The sequence below is a fragment of the Nyctibius grandis genome, chromosome 7 (genome assembly GCF_013368605.1).
Source record: "Nyctibius grandis isolate bNycGra1 chromosome 7, bNycGra1.pri, whole genome shotgun sequence".
Lineage (NCBI taxonomy): Eukaryota > Metazoa > Chordata > Aves > Nyctibiiformes > Nyctibiidae > Nyctibius > Nyctibius grandis.
In genome coordinates, this window is record NC_090664.1 from 18,975,392 (window position 1) to 18,990,563 (window position 15,172).

Consider the following 15,172-nt stretch of genomic DNA (forward strand, 5'->3'; position numbering starts at 1 on the left):
CCAGCCTCTTTAAAAAGTAGTCCCCAGTTTAGTCTTCCTCATTTCTGAATGCTGGATTTGAAATCTTTGTGGTTTGGAAAGTGTGAGCACTCACAGCTGTTCCTGAAGTGCTGAACCTGCTACTTCTCTGAGAAATCAAGTCTAGGTGTCTCAAAATATATAAGCCAAGATTTTTCTTCTAACTCTCTTAATTGGAAGATGGGGAACAGAGGTTAAGTGTATTTATCTTCTCCTTTTCATAAAGATATGGAAAATTAATCTATTGTGTTTCAGCTGGAGATCAAATCTCTCCGTTGAGACAGATGTATAATGTTACACTTTGTCATAATAGATGAGCATTAGGGAGCAAATAAAGAACATCTGTTACCACAGCAAGGTTTGAAGAACGCTTGCCATGTTGCAAGACCTCTTTTTGAACAATGAGAAAATAGTTTGTTGAATAAATAATGTTTCTGAACAACAGTCTCCTCTGTGCAGTAAATTTGCATGTAAAAAATTTGTATGTGGCTTTAATTGACCTATTGTAATATATTTGTACAAGGGATTGAATTAAATAGTGTAGGCTACTTTCATCCTAGCGTTTCTCACCTTGTGAGAGCTTGACTTTGCAGCTGGTAATGTCCTCTAATGTAGTTTTGCTGGAATGTTATTAGGAACCACTTTGCAGTTTTCCCACTGTGCAAGCTATCCTGTGAAGACTGTTCACTTTGACTTTTTTATTCTTTCTTCAAACTGGACCTCAACATTCCTGAAGTCAAGATTAATCTTTCCACTACTCAGTGGCTCTTACCGGATTCTTTCTTATTGTTCTCTATTCTTAGTTAGTGTGTATCATATGTTACCTAGACATTTTTTTTTTTTTTTAATTTGATTGGAATTTCTGTTGCATCCCCCTCCAGGGGATCCACGTTGCTTTCATGTATGTATTTTGGATCTTACATTGCTGTTACAATATATTACTTTGCTATAGACCTGAGCAACCCATATTGCACATCTTGAAGATATAACTGATTGAGCCTATTTGCAGACTTTTGTGGAATAAGTTTTCAGTCTTACAAGCACACTTATTTAGTTTTTGAATTCTTGAGATATTTTCCCACCAACCCTCGGGGCTGCCCTGTGACCTCTCCTATTGTAGTCTTTCACCTGAACAAGGGATCTGAAGGTGATGGTTTGGATACAGACTCTGAACAGCAAAGAAGATTGCTTCAGTGACTCCAGTTTGGGGCTGGATATTGAGCTTGCCTTTTGTTTTTTGTCTTGAGACAGTGCTTCACTGAACTTACTAATAAACCTGTCCCCTGAGGATGTGAATGTCTTGCCAGCAAATTCTTATACCACTGTGGTCTGTGGAAGTCGAAGTATTCAAATAATCTCTCCCTGTTAGATTGTAGCTAAATAAGCAATTAGCATTCCTAAATTTTTTAGGTAAGGAGATGAACAGTAAATAAAAGAGGTATAAAGATGGTTGTTTATAGTATACAGAATGATGGAACAAAAGTTTATATTTTAGTCACTTGAGAATCATAATTCTAGAAGCATTTTCTTTTTTGTGTTACTCTGTGAGGAATCATAACACCCATCACAGTTGTATTTTTATGATGAACGTACAACTCTGCATCCTGGTGCACAAATACATCTGTCTACTTTGCATAATTGTGCTGACTTTAGTTATGTGAGTATTTGATGGCAAACTGCTGAGAGGTAGAAAAGTAAAATAATTAAGTCTTAATTAATGGAATGTCCAACTTTTTGTTCTTTCCAAGAAGACCTGATTAAAAGAATCAAACCCTTGTTGCAGTTAAGTCCTGCATGTGAACTGTTGTGGGGAGGCTTCTTGCTTCATAAAAATCATTCTTTCTGTTTGTCCTATACTCTCTAATGCCATCAGAGTCTATCTGGAGGCAAGTGAGATGTGGTGAGCAGAACAGATTAGTGTGATCCCAGAATGTGTTCTTTTGATTAGTAACTTTTTTCATGTGTTTTCTTTAAAATACCATGCAGGCTATTATTGCTTTCACTGAAATCAACAGACTTCATGAAAATAAACATCTGATTTATGTGTTCTCTTTTGAATAGATTTAGTTACTATATTGCATTGATACTTTAAAACTAACACAACACATTTATGTTTGTTTAACCCAAAATTTTCACTGCATTTTGCTCAGCGTACATGACTCTGTGATCAAACCCAATCTCATTAAGGTTTGGCAGCCCATGAGTTTTTGTTGTGCTTTCCTCTGGGTCAGCTGGAAAACGTAAGAATCATGCTGACACTGGAAAACTATCGTTACAGTAATAACAGATTTTGGAGGATAGTAAAGACCCTCCACTGTTACTCCACTCAAGCTGCATTTCTTTCCTCTAATTCTGAAACCATGCAAGTATTAAAAGTCTGTGCAACGACAGTCACACAGCTCAGCTGTTGAAAGGCTATCACTGCAAAAATATCAGCTGTGTGAAGCTCTCTGGGTTACAGATATACCCCCTCAGTGAGGGCTTTTCACAGGGGCTCCTTCTACACTGGCTCTATCTTTCAGCCACTTCCTCTTCTTTTGACAGTGATGTTGGCCGCTGTTTTCTTCTTGGAGCTGTCTTAACTTCCCTCTGGCAGCAGTAACACTCAGTTGCTGTGAAGAAAGTAGCTCTGATGCTCTTTGAGAGAGAAAATGAAGCTGACTTATGAAAAAGTAGAAACGTTGAGGACCTCGAGGAGTCTGAGAACCCTGCATTGCTCTCTGAACTTGAGAAGGTGGTGGCTGAGATGCAGCAGAAACTATGAAGTTCTGAAAGGAAAAGGACTACTTAGGTTGACAAGGCAGCGAAGTTCTGAAGGATGGCTTTGACATGGCTGTGTTTTTCCTCCCTTCTGTGGCCAGTGTATTGCCATGTGTTTTTTGTTGTTTGTTGTTTGGGGTTTTTTTTAAACAATAACAATAAAAACTGTTGTTGAAGCATCATTGTGGCTGGTCAAAAGATCTTCCAGTCCTGTCCTTATCAGATTTTTTTTCACTATTCTATAGATACTCTGCTATGCATTTAGCTTATAAATAGGAAGAAGCTTTTCAATAAGGTCTTACTCATTATTTTTGCAGCAATAATTTTCCAAGTATCCAATTTTTCAGTAGGAAATTACCCTAGATTTGTATTACTGATTGCTCCAATTCATATCTCAAATCTTCTTTTACTTTACAGACTTTTTCTGTATCCTCCTGAATGTTCACATATTTTTCTATCTAAGGAAAAGTTTTCTTCTCCATCTGTTCATTCCTCAGTGGAGTCTGAGAATTTCTGCTTGCCACTTTAAGTACTTCCACAGTCGTCTTCTCTAGATAAAAAATGGATCATTTAAAAAGTAAAAACTTCTGAAGCTAATATTAGCCCATGGAAAATAATTAAACAGAATCTAATTACAGTAGGACGGCTGGTTATTCTCAGTGATTTATACCTGGGATCTATACTAATTCTGCAAAGATCATTCCTAAAATTACTGCAGTATATATACTAGTTGTTAAGACAAAGTTCATTAGCTTTTTAAATGCAATTAAAAGATCTTACTTATATCTTTTAAATAAACAATTCAGAGTTATTGCATATGTGAGCAAAACACTTTTGCTTTATTTGCCTATATTATGATATTGTTCAGTCGCTAGCACAGCTTGTTCAATAACAAAGGAAAATACCTTCCTTGACAGTCTAAAAATACAGACTACAAACAGAACAGTGGAAGGCAGTTCAGGACTTAAGTTAGTACTGTGAGTAAAGATGAAAATGTCAGTTCTGTTGTATTTCTTTTCTGAATCTTTTTCCATCTAGTGACGCATAAGTAATGTAGATGCTACATTCACTAGTCTTCCGAGGACGCTTACAAATAGGAAGAGTTCTGGTGCAGAGTAGCTCAGGAGGAGAGTGACAGCAAAAGTTCTTACAAGAGGAACACAGAGGTGATGTGCTGAGACATGGCTCTATATAGTTATATGGCACTTTATGGATGAAGAAGGAGGTGTGTGGCTGTTTCTTGCAGCATTCTCTGGCCACTCATTCAGTGCCTGTCTCTTCAAGAGATGGTTGTGGTGCTTGCTCCTATTCGAATGTAAGGATATTGACACCCATGAAATAGCAACTGGATTGCAGAAATCATTCTGTAAATCAGTGCATGTATCGAGTTGGAAAATATATCTCTTGGAACATACAATTGCTGAAAGCAAGCATCACTTGAGTTTTTCAGTAGCTTCTGTACTCGATTTATTAAATAAAACATGTCTTTCTAATTGTCAGTCTTGTAAATGCGACTTTGCAAAATGACATGTAAGATTCAAGGAGGAGGGAAGGAAAATTTGTAATACTTCTCTCTGCCTCCCCTCCTCACCTTTTGCAGAGCAAAAATCCTGCCTTCTATTTGCCTAGGTGTGTAAACTTCCTAGACTGTACTAGCAAAGTTGGTGATGAAAGGGAAAATCCTCTTTAATATTTCAGTTTGATGCACCAACATGGAAGAATAAGTTGGTTTGGAAGGTGCAGTTTTACAGGAGTGTCATTTATATCATCAGTTCGTAAGTTCAAGCAAAGATGATGGGTGTTTGTGTGCAGTATTGCATTTGATACATCTGGCAAGCCCCCAAGTCCTTTTCGTGCAAGCTCTGTGGCACTAAAAGAATTGAAGTATAATAAATTTTACATTAAACAAACGAAATATTTGAGCAGTTTTAATAAAAATGCTAAGACCAGGCCACTGAAGTCTGGAAGATGAGTGTGGTGGGAGTTTTTTTGGTTTGCTTTTTTTGTTTTAACAAATTGGGGATTGAGGTACGTTGCACTGTGTTTTGAAAGAGCAGACTGCTGCTTAACTGGCATTTGAAGGCATTTGAAATATGAGAAATGCCCTGGTTAACATGTCAGCAGGTTGAGCTTCACAGAGATACTATTGCATCAACAGTGTTGTACAGTGAATTATTACCTACATGTGTTCAAACTGTCTTTAAGCAAATCATGAAGCAAATCACCCTTAAGCAAAAGATACTCAGTAAAGGTATAATATCTTTTCTAACATTTATTTGCAGTGATCTGGAGTAGAGCTTTACCCCAGAGGGTGAAGGCTGTAAACTTCCTCACTGCTGCATGGTAGGAGTACAATAGGTTTGAGGGAGCTTTGTGTCTCGTGGAGAGCATCTGAAGGGGGAGGGAGGAATGGTAACGTTCTCCCCAAATCATGTGCTAGGGAGTACAGAACAGCCTGGGGGGGGGAGGGGGGGAGATTATGTCCTCAGATGTTTGCAGAAGCTGTTTTATGAAATTTAAATAATTCTTGGCAGCATGTCTTCTTGGAGAAATTTAAGGGGGAAGTATCTCTGTTAATTTAAAATACTCTTTTGTTTAATGTATCTAGAGCTATACATCTTACGATTCCCACATTAATAGCACATATGTGTTTTTTGGTAGTACGCTTATTTTGATTATTACTTTAAAACTTTGTCTTTCAATCTAACAATTTTGAAACTTTTAAAAGAGTTTTTTGTTGTGGGGGGAAAAAACAAAGTTGGTGGTTCTTTCTTAAGTATGTCCATCACAGATTTAGATGTTTTGTAAAAAGTCAACTTTTTTTTTTTCTTTGTCAGAGAATCTACAAACTTTTTGTGCATTTGAAAAGTTAACTTATTTTAGTGTCTACATATTACACTAATTTAACTATGGGAAATCCTAGACCTAGGCTTTCTCGCTTCTTTGGGTAGAAGATCACTTGGGGATGGGGGCAGATGTGTTGGTTTTGTTCTTTTGAGAGGACCATGTTACTTTTAGGCACAGCTTCAAATTTCCTTAGGTGCTGCTTTGGCTAATGCTAGTTTTCTTTCTTATAAGTAACAACAAACACTTTCAGATATTCTTTTCCTTTAGTTCTAGCAAGTTTGATTAACTTACCATTGGGAAAACCTATTGTACAGTATCTTTTTGTATTTATTTCTGCTTTTTTCTGATGCGATTTTTAGTACCAGAAATGTCAGTGAACGACTAAGCTGAATCCGTAAACACGGTTTGGACTCTAAGCACGTTCTCACTAGAGCTTAGGTAGCTGCTGCTTCCTTGCAGTGGAAACGTGCGTTTCTCCCCTTCTGCTGGGCATGGTGCTTCTCTTGTCTCAGGCTTCATCACCTGGGTGGATCTGACCTGACCTCAAACCTTGCAAATGCATTTTCCTGAAGAAAATCAGGATCGTGATTAGTGACCTAGTAACTCCCTTAATTCCTTTAAAACACTTCAAACACATTTGTATCCTAAAATTAGAAATCAGTTAGACTTTGAAAGTCTTCATTCCTTGGTTGTTGGCTGTAGAAGTGAAGTCAGGGTGGAGCTGGGAGTACCATTTTGGCTCTTGTTTTTATCTTGTCTGCTAAAAAGAAGGTGTGGCTAACAACAACCTGGAATATAATCAAGAATTACAGATACTTTTGAAATATATTGATTACATTCTCACTGATCATTCAGGTTATTGTCTTTTGAGAAGGATTACCAGAAATCCTAAGACATTTCTGGTGACGTTTAGAATCCTCAAATTCTTTTTTTGGTAGAGTTCTGTGCAGAATTTGATACAGTACGTTATATTATGGTGCAGTACACTAGATCCTTATGATGTCTGACAAAAGCAGATATTTACGGTAAGATTGAGTCTCTTAAACTTTTGCTAGATTGTGGGGGTTTTCTTCAAATGGACTTGGACTTTTTTCCCATTCCTTCAACCTTGTTTTTGAGGAAAATCCCTGAAACTGTAGCCAGCAATTGGACCTCAGCCTCTCTCTGGCACTTGGAAGACCGAGGGTCAAAGTGCGCGTTTGGATCCAGCATCAGCTTCTATGTTGTATTCTTAAGCCTGAAAGGAATGGATTGACTAGAAACTGATTAACTCAGAGAACTGTCTTCAAATCTTTGGTTTGCTTAGTATATACAGCCACGACTTTGTACAGACTACAAAGTTTCTTGGTCAGGTTGTTCATCTGGACTGGGAGAGATTTCTTTACTAGTGCAGGTCTGGGAGACTTAGATCAAAATACCCTGTCTCTCAGTGGAGTATCCTCACCAGCAGCCCGTTTGACATTTTGTGTCTTACTGGCCTTCCATCCTTTTCTATTCTTTGCATAGAAAAAAATAAAGTTGGTTCTAACATAACAATATCATGTTTAGCTTGAGAAGTTGCGATGGAGCGTGTCCAAAGAGCAACAAAACTGGTGAAGGGTTTAGAGCACAAGTCTTATGAGGAGTGGCTGAGGGAACTGGGGTTGCTTAGCCTGCAGGAAAGGAGGCTCAGGGGAGACCTTATGGCTCTCTACAACTACCTGAAAGGAGGTTGTAGCAAGGTGGATGTTGGTCTCTTCTCCCAAGTAGCAAGCGATAGGACGAGTGGAAATGACCTCAAGCTGCACCAGGGGAGGTTTAGATTGGATATTAGGAAAAATTTCTTCACCGAAAGAGTTGTCAAGCAGTGGAACAGGCTGCCCAGGGAAGTGGTGGAGTCACCATCTCTGGAGGTATTTAAAAGACATGTAGATGTGGTGCTTAGGGACATGATCTAGTGGTGGGCTTGGCAGTGTTAGGTTTACAGTTGGACTCAATGATCGTAAAGGTCTTTTCCAACCTAAACAATTCTATGATTCTAAGTTAATAAACTGACTATATAGCATTAATGTTACTGTGTGATATCCTATATTGCTCTATGAACTCTTTCCAGCAGTATTTCTGAACTATTTTTTAAAAAAATGTAATATTTTGTCTAAGCTATCACATGTATGTAAAATTTCAGTAGTTTTCAAATAAAGATGGCTAAATTTCCACTCAAGCTATAAAAAAACTATAAAGTATTATGTGTGTGTATATGTATACACATATGTGTGTGCATATATATATCAGTAAGAAATTAAATTATTAAGCTTAATCATGAAGTTTTCTTGTTTGTTGAAGCTCACTGGAAGTGAGGAAGTAGTTCAGTTACTTCCTTCAGAGTAAAAATCCCCAAATCCTTCTTTCCTTTTATTGTTAAGAAAAAAATTAAATTCCAGACCCAGGTTTGTGTCTCTTACAGATGTTTGTGCAACCTTTTTTCCTGGGGGCAGGGACAGCTCTTTCTTGGGTCTGCTTTTAAAAGCAGAGAGGTGTGGTTGTTACAGTCTAGCTCATGAAGGGAGGTCCAGGAGGTCCTGAAGTGGGCTAGGTGACCTGGTGGCATAGAAAAGATTCATTCCCAAATTCCTGGTAGAAGAAACAGCATCATTTTGTATACCTACGCATCAGACTCACCAACCATGAGGAAACTGGAGGCGTGGGGAATAAATGTAGCCTCTTTCTCTATTTTAATGGAGAATTTCAGCTGCAGTGGGAAAGTATGAGATTTTTGTTGGTAAATGAAGGCAAGGAGTCCATCTTTCTTACCCAATAGTTTCTTATGTGCTTTTGGAAGTCCAGGAGATTATAGAGGATTACCTAGTGTAAAAAGATGAGTACACTTTGATGGAAGAGTATTACGGGTGCAGCATTAAAAGAATTTCCTCAAAGGGTGGACTTCAGCTGGAGAAGAGACTCCTTCCCATTTTTGGCATCATGCTGTATTAATGAGCCTAGAATAAGTATCTTCCAGTAGTTCTATCTCTGTACTTGAAAATATTTAAATCTTTCTGTAAATATATTATAAATTTCTGTTGTCCTTATTTTTTGTTACAGGAGCTAGAGTTAATGCCAAAGACAGCAAATGGTTGACTCCTTTACACAGAGCTGTGGCATCATGTAGTGAGGTATGCTTTTTTTTTTGTACTGCTTTTGTTAAAATAAGACATCTCAAATTACCTTCTGTTCTTTGTTCGTTTTTACAAAGTGAAACTACTCCAAATGTTTGGAATTGCAGAACACTTTTGCAACAGTTTGTTCAACCTGTTTCGGGTATGTGTATATATCACATGCCTGAATAGGAAGAAAAGGGGAAATATATAAACTTCCAGTTCTCAGCTTTGCTCTCTGCCATTTCCCTAGCAGAGAATTCTGCATGCAGTGTTCTCAAGTCCAGTTTACTTCTCTTAAGGTGACCAGAATGGTTCAGCATGAGGGAAGTAGAGATGAACTAAGATTTAGTACAGCTTTTACAGCATAATCTTTGCATTTCTTCATTTTTTACATGCTTGTCTCTTCAGACATTGAAGAAATAAATGGTTTTATAAGGCCTGCAAACATCTTTTTTTTAAAAAAGCGATTAATGAGTAATGATAGTATTGAAAATCACTTTAAAAGTTATAAATGAAGTATGTAGAAAGTTTTTTGAAGTCTACCAGTTACACAGTTGTGAGAATATAGTAATATAAGAAATGCATTTGTTATTGTTCCTCTGTTGGTAAACTAATAAAAATTTTAAATGCCTGTAGAAGATCAAAACAGAGAAATGCTGAGCTTATTATGTGGAAGAGTTTATGCAAAACTATCTCCTTTGAAATCCTGAGTCAAATCGATGCTCGTTTCACTATTTCTCAAAAAATAAAGGTTTTTTTAAAGATTCTGTGTAAATTTTTGTTTGAGAAGATGGAATTGGATATTTTGGTTTTGACAAGTGTTGAACTTCAAGTTTGATCCACGAACTATCTAAAAAAGCCTCATTTCAGTTTTTGCTTTTGAATTCCCTGGATAAATTGCAATATTTTTTCACTAGGATTAATAGCTAAGTTGTGTGGAGATTGTGTTATTCAAAACAGTGTTTGAAAATGGATCTTTGAGGGCGCCTTGTTCCCAAATGCTGTTTGCTCTTCTTGAGGTATTTTTAGGCTGCTCCTTTGGGAGCTGACCAAAGCACCAAATGCTGCATTCTTCAGAGCTGAGGGACAATAAAAGCTCCTTGTATCAGTAACACTTGCGGAGTGGAGTGCTGCAGACAAACACCTAAATGATAACTTCAAGAAATGCAACCATGGTCACATTTTTTTAAATGTGGAATATTTTAAACAAAATACTAACTGAAGGCAAAGAACACATTTAAACCAGACTATTTACCCAAAAGGCAGTGCTAGGCACTTGTCAGAATTTTCTATTTATAAACACAGTAAGTCATAGGAGCCCACATACGTGGTTGATACGTGTAGGCACTGTTTTCCAGCTGACAGACATATATGGGGTTTGGGCATTAGATGAAAAAAGCTGTAATGAAAAAAATTCTTGATAATGATTTCAGTAAAACATCTGATCTCACTCTTGAAGCAATGACAGCTGCAATTAAACAAGAACATCGAAACATGCAAAATAGCTGGAATTATGGATTTAGCTGTCAACTGCGCAAGTTCAAGCAACTTCGTGTCCAGACGGTCACGCTCCAGGCCTTTATATTTGTGTGCCTGGTGTACTTTGGCGGGGGGGGGGAGAAAATCCCTAAGCAGATTCACTAATTCTTGACATTCATTAATGCATATGTGCATAAAAATACAAGATACATTGTCTTTATACTAGTACTATGGTGCTTCCTTCTACAAAAGAGGTAATAGCTGTTCTAAAATTTCCTTGTTCTGATTATGGTTTTTCTTAATATTTGGGTCAAAAAAGACAGAAGTTCAAATAGTGATTAGATTTTTAAAGTACTAAATCTGCTTAAGTTTCTTAGAGAATAGAGGAGCTATTCAATTTCTCATTTAAATTACAAGCCTGTGATGCAGTATTTTCACTTTTATATGATTCTATGATTCTGTGTTTGTTCGTGTTTTCCTTTTTATTGACAGTAGAAGAAATCTGAACATTTTAAATATAATTTATTGTAATAAATAGAATCAAGTGTTACGTAGCATTCTGCCCATAGCTGAGAATAATACCTAGGTATTGTACCACAGTGTAATTTGAATTTTCCAGTAACTACTTGTTGGTAACATGTTTTAAATTCAAAGTGCCAACCATGTATTTGTGTGCTCAGTGTTTGAGTTGGAAGTCACTGAAAGCAATTAGTGAATTGTGGGAAGGTCACAGAGTTGACATAAAATGCAGTAAGAATTAGTCTTATTTGTGAAATTTTCAGAGCTTGTACATTTAACAAAAGGAAATGAATAATCTTGTTGTGAGATGGAATTCAGTGCAACATTTTGAAATGGTTTTCAGGAGTTTTGCAAGAGTATATGTTGAAACTTTTTGTGACCCTGCTCTGTTTTATCTGTGGTTCTCTAAATGTACATTTAATAAGCTGTTTTCTCTTTGCCATTTCTAGACTTTGACAGTTCAAACATTTTACCTGGCAAATTGATGAAAATGCGTTATAAGTTCATAGTACTTCACTGATCCTTAGCAATGGAAGAAGTCCTAAGGAAGTTTATTGAGCTTTGGAATTAGTTGTGATGATAAAACAATTTGCCAGCTGGCTTAAGGAACTGGATAAATGGATCAATGGTTGATTCAGTTGAATCCTGTAGGGAGTATATTTTTCATGTTCTTGAGAACATCCCCAAACTTGGATTTATTATGAAATACAAATCCCGAAACATAAGATGATGTTTACAAAAGAACAAATTGGAAATAGTTCTATGCCATTATACTGTCCTTGGATTTAAGGCTGGCATTTCAGATCTTCACTAAGCAGCTTGTTTTCTTTGTAAATGCTTTCAGGATGCTGTTCAGGTGTTGTTAAAGCATTCAGCAGATGTCAATGCTCGTGATAAAAACTGGCAGACACCGCTGCATATAGCAGCTGCAAACAAAGCTGTGAAATGTGCTGAAGCTTTGGTGCCTATCCTAAGCAACGTAAATGTGTCTGATCGAGCAGGCAGAACTGCATTGCATCATGCAGCCTTTAGTGGGCACGTTGAGGTAAGAATCATTTTTCTTAGGTTGTTTCCCACTTGCTGTTCTGTCCCTCACATTTCTGATGTTTAGTTTCTCAGTTTAAAATCATTTCTCCCATCCCCTCAAAAAAACCCAACCTCTATTTTGTATTATAATTTGTCTTTTGTATGCATCTGTGTATGGAGTGGTTGTGGAAAATACATGTTACATCGTTTAGTTGGAAGGTTATTACGGCGTTCACCTTTCTTAAGACAGAAGCAAATTTGCCTGAGTTAACTGGAGTTAAACCAGTAATAGATAAGTTTAAAATGGAAAAAAGAAGATATTTTTCTGTTCAGTAGATAGTGAACATACAGAATGTCTTGTCACTGAAATGCGGAGTAAATACATGTAATAAGCTCTAACTCGCTAGTTTTCAAACCCCGAGAAATGACTGCTGAGAAATTCCCATTGTAATTGTGTATAGGTAACTGGAGACAAATTGACAATAGGCTTCCTTTTAGTGATTACCTTTATTGAATCCCTTAGTAACATCCTGAAGATTTCAAAGATTCCACAGCTTTGCCATATTTAACTTGGAAATGTTTTTGTTGATATAGAGTTTCATGTTCCTTACAGTCACTTCATTGTTACTGCCAAGGTGGGCAGCCAGTTTTTTCAAGCTTATGGAATATTCAAAAAATAACACATTTAAATGAGTTGAAAACGCATATATTTTTTTCTCCTATGATTTTCTTTGTGTAACTTTAAGCAGAGTTTTCCATTATGAAGAGAGGATTTATTTTCTTTCTGTTTATCTCAGATGGTCAGCTTACTGTTGTCTAGAGGGGCCAATATTAATGCATTTGACAAGAAAGACAGACGAGCTATACATTGGGCAGCATATATGGGTATGTACATATTTCAGTTGATTCCTATTGTGGTAGTAAAAAAAAAGGAATCTCCTTATGTTTAGTGGTTTTATATATTTGTAGGAAAAATACTTACATTGTAAGCATTGAGGTTATCTGTGTGTCTGCCAGCAAACCGTTAATAGTATACTTCAGATTGCCTTATAAATGCATTTTTGTGGTGAGAAAATCAATTTGTTGGAAAAAGAAAAGTGAGGTAAGTAATTTTGTTCTTTAAAAAAAAAGGAACTATGTTCCTCAATGAACAGGAGTCTAATCACAGGTGAAAACTTTTGCAATAATGCTAAATAGAATGTAAGCAATTAATACAAGGGGCACCTGAAACAGAGGATCGTTACACCAGCCTTGGGGATTGTATTTTAAAAGAAGAATATTTCATCTCTAAAACTCGAAATTCTTGCCTTGCCATTCTTATTCCAGGAGTGGATAATTATTGTCCTCATGGTATTGATCAATGCACTGTCAGTGTGATGTACTTCATTGCCTTTTATCAGACTTTCATTTTATTAAGTGGTAGGAATTGTTTTCTTCAGCATATCTATAATAAATAGTAGAGCTTTATATCTCAAGCTTAATTTAAAATACGAGCAATATAAACCATTGGAAGGTGACTGTCCTGGTTTGGCCCAAACCAGGCCAATTAGTCTTAGAGAAACCAAGGTCACTGCTAAATTCCTCACTGCTTATGAGTGAAGAGCCGAAGGGGGCTCGCACCTGCAGGGAGGAGCAGACAGGGCAGGTGACCCAAGATTGACCAACGAGGTATTCCATCCCATACACGTCATTCTCACTTTCCTATTTATCACTAACCCACTGCCTCCTGGAGGTGGGGCCCAGGAGGGAGGGGCCCTCCTGTCTCCCACTGATTGGTACCAGCTTTGCCCGTTTCCAGTTAAAAGCCTGCAGGTGTGATGGCAGGGGGAGCTACTGCATTTTCCCCTCTGCCCGTGCTGGGGGGAGCTACTGCATTTTCCCCTCTGCCCGTGCTGGGGGGAGCAACTCTGCCTGAGGAGGATTTCCAAGCTCTCAGTCTTGGCTTTGTATATATTTGTATATATTTATATATATGATTATTTTTATTATTATTGTTATTATACTCTTTTTCATTATTATAGTTTATTAAAACTGTTTTAACTTTCCAACCCATAAGTCTCTCTCCCTTTTCCCTTTCCCTTTCTCTTGGGGGGGGGAGAGGGTTAACAGAGAGCATCTGCCACCTGGTTAATAGCTGTCCCAGCTTTAAACTGTGACAGATTTATTGGCGCCCAACGTGGGGCTCGAGAGAAGCTCCAACAGGTTGCTCTGATAAGTTGAATCCTGGCTCTGGTGGGAGGAGACCCGGAGAGCTCAGCTGAGAGAATATCAGATTTCTTCCTTTGAGATTTACGAGGGGTTGGAAAGTTAAAACAGATAGTGAAAATGGTGATGTCATTTTTGAATGCTGTGTTATCTCATCTTTTTATGGAGTTTCTTTCACAGTTGAGTATTGCAATGATGCCTTACCTGCCGTGGGCACTGTGTTATTGCTTGCTTCTTATGAATGTTTACATGCAGTTTAGCAGTGGGCGCTGGTCGAAATGTATTGTTTTGGTATGGGGTTTGATACTGATTTATGCTGTGATAAACTGGGCAGTTAATATTCCGATCTCTTATCTCTATGACACAATGATGGGCAGCTTTAATCGCGAATCAGTAGCAGCAACTTCATCTGCGCGCTCCAGGTGTCCTTTAGCTGATTCTGTTAATGATTACACTTCCAGTTTTACTTTGGGAAATAGTACCTTCTCCTTTTCTGCCAAGCTGATTCCACTAGATTTTGCGAAATTAGGATGGTGCTGTCTAGGTGGCATGTTTTTATTTTTGGTTGTCCTGAATGTGTTTCTGATGTGGGATAAGATTAAATATTGGTGCAGGGACAGTTGTAGGTGTTATGCAGCCACCTCAGATCCTACAGTGTGTACTGCCGCTACAGCCACTAAACCCACTGAAGCCTCAGCAGCCTGTACCACAGCTGCTACACCCCCCAAGATGGCCACTGCAGCTACTCAGACTCTCAGCACTCCCACGACAGCCACTGCATCTACTCAGACTCCAGCATCTATCGAATCTGTACTAATTGCTCCTGTAACCAGGAAGAAATACCAAAAGAAATCAGCTCGTGAAGTGAAGGATGATGACTCAGAGCCTTCCAAGGCAGAGCCATCATATGACCCAGGTGAGGGCCCTTCTCAGGCAGAGTTAGGGCCCAACACAGATGGGGGTTTCCTCGATCGTCCTTTTAAAGCAGACCCATCACAGAAGAAAGGTCCTTCTAAAGCAGAACTATCACAAGAGGAGGACTCGGACGTAGAGATAACCTACCACTCCTTATCCCTGAAGGACCTGAGAAATATAAGGAAAGACTTCAGCCGTTATGACGGTGAACCTATTATTACCTGGTTGCTCCGATGCTGGGATAATGGGGCAGACAGCATGCAATTGGA

The 15,172-nt window shown here is 37.9% G+C and overlaps 1 protein-coding gene across 3 annotated transcripts in view; it reads left to right on the plus strand.

The window, feature by feature from the left end:
- Positions 1-15,172, plus strand: part of ANKRD28 (ankyrin repeat domain 28) — a 137,593-nt gene that overhangs the window by 73,347 nt on the left and 49,074 nt on the right. For all 3 annotated transcript variants that reach the window (XM_068404498.1, XM_068404497.1, XM_068404499.1), the window contains 3 exons: positions 8,704-8,774; positions 11,602-11,802; positions 12,581-12,668. In XM_068404498.1, the coding sequence (XP_068260599.1) occupies positions 8,704-8,774; positions 11,602-11,802; positions 12,581-12,668 (360 nt within the window). The remainder of the gene's footprint in view (positions 1-8,703; positions 8,775-11,601; positions 11,803-12,580; positions 12,669-15,172) is intronic.